The 9245-nt window shown below is 41.1% G+C and overlaps 2 protein-coding genes across 4 annotated transcripts; both read left to right on the forward strand.

The window, feature by feature from the left end:
- The first annotated feature begins 271 nt into the window (after positions 1-271).
- On the forward strand, positions 272-4726 carry kctd14 (potassium channel tetramerization domain containing 14). 2 transcript variants are annotated; one of them, XM_027280301.1, is made up of 4 exons: positions 272-453; positions 1867-2073; positions 2156-2290; positions 3102-4726. In XM_027280301.1, exons 1-4 carry the CDS (start codon positions 400-402, stop codon positions 3411-3413), a joined length of 708 nt encoding a protein of 235 aa, XP_027136102.1. In that variant the 5' UTR covers positions 272-399; the 3' UTR covers positions 3414-4726. The 2 variants fall into 2 exon arrangements, with proteins under 2 accessions (XP_027136102.1, XP_027136101.1); XM_027280300.1 differs by having other exon boundaries at positions 274-453; positions 1864-2073.
- Positions 4727-5847: 1121 nt separating this feature from the next.
- On the forward strand, positions 5848-8502 carry LOC113746045 (uncharacterized). Of its 2 annotated transcripts, none has more exons than XM_027280295.1 (3): positions 5848-6002; positions 6733-7220; positions 7545-8502. In XM_027280295.1, exons 1-3 carry the CDS (start codon positions 5945-5947, stop codon positions 7947-7949), a joined length of 951 nt encoding a protein of 316 aa, XP_027136096.1. In that variant the 5' UTR covers positions 5848-5944; the 3' UTR covers positions 7950-8502. The 2 variants fall into 2 exon arrangements, with proteins under 2 accessions (XP_027136096.1, XP_027136097.1); XM_027280296.1 differs by having other exon boundaries at positions 6733-7207.
- The last annotated feature ends 743 nt before the right edge of the window (positions 8503-9245 follow it).

A 9245-nucleotide genomic window follows, 5' to 3' on the forward strand; every position in this document is an offset into this window, starting at 1 on the left:
TTTGCCCTGAACCCAAGTGACTCACACCTGAACATAATCTGCACTCAAAGAGTGAAAGACTGGTGTGGTCACGTGGTGCCTACCTGTCTGTCCAGAGCAGGTGAGATGTCTCACTCTGCTTCATGTCCTGGGACCTGAAGCTGCACGTGCAGCAGGATGGAAGCACCTCAAACATTAAAATGAGAAATACACAGAACAATCAGTGTTTTCAGGTGTGTTTCTATTTAACATCATTGTGATTATAAGAAGACTAGAAAAAAGGTGAGAGGTTTTCCCGCGGAGTGACTCCTCTTCTCACCACTAAAAGCTCCAGGTCCGGGTTAGGCCACGCCCCCCGCCTCACCTGTTGAGCCGTGTAAAAAAACTTCCGTTCTCACCTGAACAAACGCTGGAGTCAAGATGAGTCTGCCGGACTACAAATCACCTGGAAAACCGTCTTCAGCCGCTCACCCGGTAAGAAAAACTGTTACCGTCACAGCTACACCCAACACTACACCCAGCTCTACACCTGTCACCTGTGAGCTCTCTGCACAGGTGCAGGCAGCGCTGAGGGGTGAAGGGGAGGCGGTGAATGAGCTCAGTATTCACTGCAGGTATTTTCTTCTTTCATTCAGCCTGAAACGAACTGTGTGTGTGTGTGTGTCAGGAATCTGAATCCAGTTCATTAAAGTTTTTGCCTCGGACGATGATCAGCTCCTCAGAGGGAAATGTAGATTTGAATCCACTAAATGAAATGCAGAGTTGTAGTTTTTGTGCTGCCCTCAGTGAAAACAGTGAAAAGTACTTCAATATGTACTAACTACTTTCCACCACTGCATGTAAAGGTGTAACTTAGAGCTGAGTCCATGTTGTGGTGCTGATGGAGCCGACACTGATAAACATGATGTTACTTTGTAGTTTATAGATTATTGTTTGTGTTTTGCTCATTCAGTGTTCAGCTGTCATGAAGCCTGATGGTTCAGATTTAGTTGACACTGTCAGAGAGGTCAGTGTGTGTGTGTGTTGTTGTGCAGGAGTGTGTTTCTAATATTGAAACACCTCTCCAGTTTAACACTACTGCAAACTACAACCTCAGTAACTTGGTTAAAAGGTCCCTGCTGCTGGAACTGGAGTTTAACTGGAGCTTAACTGGAGCTTAACTGGAGTTTAACTGGAGCTTAACTGGAGTTTAACTGGAGTTTAACTGGAGTTTAACTGGAGTTTAACTGGAGCTTAACTGGAGTTTAACTGGAGCTTCAGTACTGACAGACATCACAGACGGTCGAGGCATGTGGTCTTATCAGCCTGAGCAAATCAATGTGTCAGTGACTCACACTGACGCCCTTCCTGGTGTCCCAGTCACTGAGCACACAGTGTGTGTGTGTGTGTGTGTGTGTGTGTTAAAGTCATTTAATATGTCATGTTCTGTTTGTTTTCTACATCACGTTTGCTCATTTTGTCTGAAATAAAGTTGAGATGTGAGTTTGAACATCATCTCCTCTCTTCTTTCTTCTTTCGATGTTCGATGATAAACTATTAATTAAACATTAGAAGACGTCAGTTTGGGATTTGGAATCACATTTTTGCATTTCTTACTATTGTTCTGATGAAGACAAAAATAAATTAAGAAAATAACTGGGCAAGAAAACAATTATTAGCTGCAGCCTGAATTTAATTTAATTACCACTTCACAATCATCACAAGCAACAGCTAACTAATTATTTTCCATGAGTAGTTTGGTTTATAGAGCACTTTAGAAACAAGACACGAAGTTTGATTCCCTTCATGTTCAAATAAAGTATCATGTTGTCAGGTACGGTCACATCTTCTGCAGGACGTGTTGAAGGTAAACAGATGAAATGAATTCATCGTCTCTGTCCTCAGCAGTCTCCAGTCGTGCAGTTAAATGTCGGCGGTCACCTGTTCAGCACCTCTCTGAGCACGCTCAGGAAACACCCCGACTCCAAGCTGGCTGAGATGTTCAGCGGACAGCCCAAACTTCACCAGCACTTCATCGACCGCGATGGTTCACACTTTGGAGCCATCCTCGACTTCCTGAGGTCAGACTGGCTGCCCACAGAGAACATCCAGGAGGTTTGTGATGACAGTGTGATGTGATTTATTAACAGTGTTACCACAGAGTGCTGTATGAACGTGTGTGTGTGTGTGTGTGCAGGTTTACAGGGAGGCCGTGTACTACAACATCAAACCACTCATCAAACGTTTGGAGGAAACTCCTCAGATGTTTGGAGAGCTGGTGGGAAGGCAGCAGTTCCTCTCCAGAGTCCCACACTACAAAGAAAACATCGAGGTGAGCGGCACTCAACATGAAAACATAAACTAAATAAAGAATATAATGAAATGTAGCTATGAGTTCAGAGCCAGCTCTCATCGTGTTTCTCCTCTCCTGTTGACAGAAGTCGCATATTACCCAGAAACATCTTCCTCTGTTTAATTACAAACTCGCATGACAGCTCGACGTTTGCATCAATGACCTGAGGCTGTTACCTGAACTCACCTTTATTTCACTGCAAAACTGAAACAGTTCTCATGTACCGTAACTTTACATTAAACGTTGGCTGTTGACACAAAACTACGCTCATCTTAATCAACAGTTAGCTTCTGCTGAATAAAATCAGCTGTGTGTGAGTCTGATCTGTTACATTCAGTTCATGTTCATGCATTAACTTTGGAGCTTCTAATGTCTGAGTTGTTTTAATGACGTTTTGCTGTGCAGACTGTGTTGACCGTCTGGACGTGGGTTCATTTTGTGTCAGGTTGATTTTACAGTCAGTCCTACAGCAACAGATGAGGATGGGTGCATGCAACATGACTGACTCTCACAACAACTTTATTTACACAACACCTTTTAAAAAAACAGAGTTTACAAAGAGCTTCACAGAGCAGCAGACCTGACACACAGGTTAAGATCAAGACAAGTAAAATATAAAACAAAATGAACGTCTCAGAAAAATCTACTGAAGCTTTGAGGTAAAAGAACAGCACAACATGTGAGCATAAAAGGAAGATGCTGACATTAAAGATCTGATAATAGAAATGTTAAATGACTGAACATGCAGTCATGGATGCAGCTCTCGATCACACTGTCACTTTTCTTCCAGGTGCTGATTCGTATCGCCCGGGCCGAGGCCATCGCCGCCCGCTGCTCCACCATCATGATCTGCGTGCTGCGGACAGAGGAGGATTTGGGTTTCTATGACAACGCCATCAGTAGCCTGGAGGCGGATAAAGAGTCCGTGGTGACGTTCGGACCCTGGAAGGCCGTCCCGTCCGTTAAAGACCTGCTGGACTGTGTGAAGACGGACATCGAGAGTCAGGGCTACACGGTGAGCATCCAGCCTCACGTCACGGAGAAGAGCTTCCTGTCCAGGAGCTACGACTACTTCTACAAACTGACGTTCACCTGGTGGTGATGAGACGGACAGACAGCTGTACAGACTGTTTCTACTAATAACTCAGTTTTTCTTTTAATATTTGACACAAGAGGTCAGCAGAGCATCTGAATATCTGTGTATATATGACGCAGTTCAAAGGTACAGTGATGGGTCCACGTCACGTATTTATGTGTTCTTACTTTGTCTTCCAATTAGTTTAGGTGTCAGTGAACAACAAGCACACCTGAACAATATGATGCAACATAAATCAACACTTTTACTTTTGAGTTTTTTCCTGTTAGATTTGCTGACGTTGACCAGACGTTTGTATAACGTTCGACATGAAATCTTTCACACTTCTGTATTGTTTATCGAGGGGAATTCAGTCACTTAAGAAAACACTGCGTCATACACACAACACTGGGAAATCCACAACCCAGATTCAAAGAAAAAAGGTCATAAAATGAGCGAGCATGGCAGCAGAAAGTGGAGCAACGTCCTCAGAGTTCACCACATACAGGGCAGGCTACCTGAACGCTGTACCCTCGAGTCACAGAACTTCCTGTGAGACCGAGGTGTGAAATAAACAGAACCAAAGTCTGATTTGACAACATGTGCAGCTCTCTCTTAAAAACTGAACTAGTTCATATTCATTTCTTTTTTTTCTTAATGAGCTGCTTCATAAAGTTTGATTTGTTGGAGGAGCTCTGTAGATGTTGGCTCGTGGTCTTGTGGTTAAACTCCGACCTGTCCTCTCTGTAGCCACATTGGTGTCAGGGTTCCTCTCAGTACAGACTGTCCCACAGACTTTTTGAACTGTTTCTCAGCCACTTTCATCAGTGTGGATGCCGAATCAGCGTCCATGTTCTTTAAATCTTTATTATTCTTCCACCTCGTTCTTTTGGCACCTAACTACTCCTACGTACTTTGTCCTACAGAAACCATTCACCACAACGTTCAGCTCATTTAGGACATGATGGTTATTATTTTACTCATTCATACTTTTTAAAATTTTACATGACCAAACCTTCAACACTTTCAACTTTCACTATTCCCACATACTTTTAGCTATAGACGTCATTCAGACTTTAAACTGTACACAAGACTTTGTACTGTTAAACTTGTATTCGACTTTTTAAAATCTTTTGGTTTTTGAATTATTACAGTTTAACTTTGAAGCTTTTGCATCAGGCATTTCAGCAGAAAGCGTCCACACATCCAGTTTTCTGATTTCTTTGACTCTCCTGCAGTTGGTCTCTAAAATCTCTTTTTACCGAGACTCATCTTGAGTACTAAAATCTCAGTAACTACCATTCATGTTCATGAAAAATTAAAGGCATTCCTACCATCCTCAGATATTATTTATGATGTGTATGATGAATAATCAGCATTGTGAGAATGTTTGCACGCTGACACTTGCTGTCTGTTTTCAGCCTCAGACTGACTGACTCGACAGACTCGAGTTTTTCATTGTTTTGTCGATGATGTATTTTTTCACACTCGGTCTGTGTTGATGCTCTTCAGACTCCTGAAGAATAAAATAAAATAGTTTGGGAAGATTTGAAAGTAACAATAATAATAAGAATAAAAAATCAGGCCAAAGACTTTTCACACCTGTCTTCCTTTTTTCAAAGAAACAGGACGCGTGGACATCGAGGCAGTATTTTAACCACAATGTGACAGAATCAAACTTCCTCCTCGAACAACCACGGGGAGAAGAAATGCACAGTGTTGCATTTCACACCTTTTATTACATAAAGAGAGAAAGGTGAAAGCCACGTGGGTGGAGGCTTTAGTTTTTCTTTGAAATGAAAATGTGCTTTCTCATCACTATTTTCATTTATTCTGTTGCATCTTCATAATTACACGTTAAAATAGTTTTTGGCATCTTTATTGGATACAGAGATGATCATTATACTTCATAGTTGGAGCTTCAACCCTCTGCTGTAGGTTATTAAACACAATATTGAAACAATAACATCCAGTAATAAAGTCATCAGGTCAATAAAACTATTAAATCTGAGCATTTAATAATTCTGTTTGATTAGAAATGTGTCAGCAGGATAAAATCACTTCAGTCTGTTTAAACTCTCTGAACAATATACAGATCAAATATATCATATGAATTGCATGAGTACATTTTTAAATGAATATTTAAGGTATCAGGTTTTCTAACATGATGTGAGACAAAGAAGAAGCAGTCCACTGTTCAATCTCAGCTCAAGGCTCATTTATGAACTTCTTCCAGCACTTTTAATGATGAGTTTTATCTGCATTCAAAGCTGGTAAGTGATAAGACAACAGTGGTGAAATGCTGATCAAATCATTTGTAATATTTTCGCATTAATCAAACAGCAGATTAAACGTTATCACACACTGTCCTCTAGCAGGATATCATATTTGATGTCTAACTATAATCATGAATACTAAAACTATGTTCAATACAACATGAAGGTGAAGGTTGAAGCGTCCTGTTCCCTTCAGTATAACACAGGAAATGAAGTGAGTGGTCTAAAGAGAGCAGCGGCAGCAGAGAGACGAGCAGAGCTGCCGTGGAGGTGAAAACAGACATGACGGACAGAAAGAACCTGCAGAGAGCTCTGCTGCTCACCTGTCTGCTTCTAACAGGTAACATTATTTCACTCCAGTCAAAGTCTGAGAAGAAGCGCAATCAGGTGAACTTAAAGTATGAAAAGTTGTAAAGTTAGTTTAGTCCAGTGTTTCTTAACTTCAGGCTCAGGTCCAACTTAAATGGTGACAAGATAAATCTAAAGACTTCTGTACAAATCTGTGTCTGATGTTTCAGATTTATTCAATGTTTTTATATTACACACTTTCAGATTATTGGAGTGTTTTTATGTGAAATGTCCAACATGTTTAGCTGAAATTTAGGGAATTAAAAAGCAGCTTAAAATGTGTAAATCCTCTTTGTTACTTGTTATAACTTTTTTTCTATTTGGTCAAAGAGTCAGAAGTTTATTTCTTTTGTCATAGCTCGTACAAATCATATGATCTGTCATCGTGAATATGTCCAGCCCTCTGATAAATCTAGACCCACTGACTCTCTTCTCCGGTTTAAAAATGACAATTATGTGATCATGAATCAAACTAGTGGGGTATAAAAATTAAAGCAAACCTCAAGTGATGAAATAAATGAGTTTCTCATTCCTCGTGTTGGCTTTAGCTCAAGACTTTTTTACTTCTTAAAGATCATTTAAATGAAACTTTCACTGTTTGACTGAACGGCTCATAAATCTCACAGAGGATTGGGAACCGGTGCTGCGCTGTCCAAACACTGGTCGTCTTCTGGTGATGAGTCTGGCTGGGATTTCATTTAAATTTGAGTTTGTCTTTCCAGGTGTCAGGTGTGAAAAAGAGGCAGTGTTTTTGTACCACAGACTCGGAGAGGACGCCGTCCTGCCATGCACCAAACTGAGTTCCTCAAACTGCTCCCTCGTCACCTGGACCTCCTACAAAGGAGGCACGGTGGAGTACACCGAGGAGGTCAGCCGAGGGAAGGTGAAGGCGGACTCAGACAAAGCCACCCGTATGTCCCTCACGTCCAGCTGTGACCTCAGCCTCCGTGACCTCAGGGAGAGCGACGCCAACTCCTATGCCTGCCTGAGCCAAGAAGGCATCAACACTGAGGTTTACCTCTCCGTCCTCACCATCACTTCACCCTCCACCATCACTGACCTGCAGCCTGGAAGAAACCTCACCCTGAACTGTGTCCTGTTCACTTTCTACGACGCTGGCAACTGCAAGTCGTTCTCCAGCAGCTTCAACCTCGGATGGGTGGCCGAGGATGGCAGCAGGCTGCACAAAGACAGCAGGTCTAACTTTAAAGTGTGTGTGGGATTAAGTCAAAATAAATGTGTGTGTGTGTGTGTGTTCACCTTAATGATGGAACAAATGTAAACAGAAACAAAGTTTTATGGGCAAACTATTAAACTTAAATATTAAATTAAAAATAGCACAAAAGAAAACTCATCAAATGTTGAGACATTTTATTGTTTTTGTAAGATTATTTGTCCATTTTGAATTTTACCACTTTGTTTCAACACGTGTTGAGTCCTCATCCTAAAACTACTGAACAGTCAAATCAGAATATATAAAAGATGTTCAATGTATTCAACTTCTGATGAATGACAGGTGTGTGTTATTTCTCAGGTACCAGCTGACTGTTTACAATCACTGCAACATCACCCTGGTCACAAAGCTCCGGCGGGAAGACAACAACAGGAGGTGGAGGTGTCAGGTGAACACCAGAGAAAACAACACGGTGGTGTTTCTGGACCTCATGTCTGCCTTTCTGTTCGAAGATCCTCCACCTGTCCCTACTGCAGGTTGTTCAGATTGTTCAGGTTGTTCTTACCTGCCCATCAGCCGCATCGTGCTCTGCGTGGCCCTGCCGGTCATGGTGCTCATCGTGGGATTCTTCACGTGGAAAGCAGACCGCAAGAGGGCCAAAACATCTGCAGCTGGCATCGAGCTCTGAGAAGTCAGCTGATTGTTGATCACTGTGTCTGTTCTCGTGTTATTTCTGGCTTTGAGAAGAGTTTCTCTACTTTTTGATTTAAGAATTTATCAGACCACAAATATATTTGATTTGGGGTCACATGGAGTTTGTATCAGATACTGTATTTTTATCAGGAGTTTCAAACATAAACTGGAAAGATCAGAACAGAACAAAGAGTTGAAGTAGTTTAATGCCAAATTAGTTTTAATTAGTTGAATTTGTGCACAAACAGATCATTCTTGGCAACGCGCCTAAAGTTTGTAGATGTTCCTCATGTGTGACTATTTTAACTGGTTTTTTTTTATTTATATTTTTGGCATTTCACATCTGAATATCAAATTATTCCAAGTCTCAACTAAAATGATCATCTACACTTCACAGCAGCAGTTATAGAGGAACTAAGCTAACCTCAATATTTACAAGCCTCCACACACTGAAGCTCCAGCTGCACTGGACGTAACTGACCTGCTGCCTTTTAACCACTTTTCTTTCCTTTGAGTGAAGGTTTAATTTGGGCTGAGCTGTGTTGTGTTATCATGATCTTACTTATTAATTTGAAAAAGATTGTGAACTTTATTAATAAACATGGCTGTGTTACATGAAACATAAATAAATCAGTCAAAAAAGTTTCTTGGTATGTGTATTTATTTTTGTTATATTGTCATTAACTTTTCCACAGTGTTTTAACACTGCGTATAAAATCAAACCAAATTAAGTATAAATATAATAACTGGACAGAAACACTGAAATCACTTAGTGAATAAACGTTTCACTATTTTATGACATTTTATAGATTAAACACTATAATACAGACTGATGAATAATAAAACGTTTGGTTGCGTCTTAATATAGTTTAATTAAAACTATAAAATATATATTTTTGACTGAACTTTATTATAATTACATGAGGACCATAGACCTGATCACAGTTATTATTATTGTAGCTCTTTAGTTAAAGTCACAGAAAAAGTCAATTTAAAGACTTTTGTCTTTAATTTACAAAACGCGTTTTTCTTTTGGTGCCGTAGCTACGGGTGCGTTAAAGGACAGTCTGTGTTGAGCGCTTAGCTCGTCAGCTGACTTCGTCTTCACCTGACAATGGCAGCTCACCTGAAGAAGAGAGTCTACGAGGAGTTCTCCAGAGTTGTTCAGGTGAGTGGGAAAAGAAAACAGGAAACATGAGAAATGTCCGCGAGAGCGACCCCGTAGATGACTTAGCACGTTAGCTCATGCTAATGCTAAAGCGGCTAACGGGCCGGCTCGGCTCGGCCGGCCCGGCCCGGCCCGGCCGCGCTCGGCTCGTGGTCGGCGTCTTTGTTACCGAATAAATGGACCGTTTACCGGGGGGCCCA

The sequence above is a fragment of the Larimichthys crocea genome, chromosome VII (assembly GCF_000972845.2).
Source record: "Larimichthys crocea isolate SSNF chromosome VII, L_crocea_2.0, whole genome shotgun sequence".
In the NCBI taxonomy this organism is placed as follows: domain Eukaryota; kingdom Metazoa; phylum Chordata; class Actinopteri; family Sciaenidae; genus Larimichthys; species Larimichthys crocea.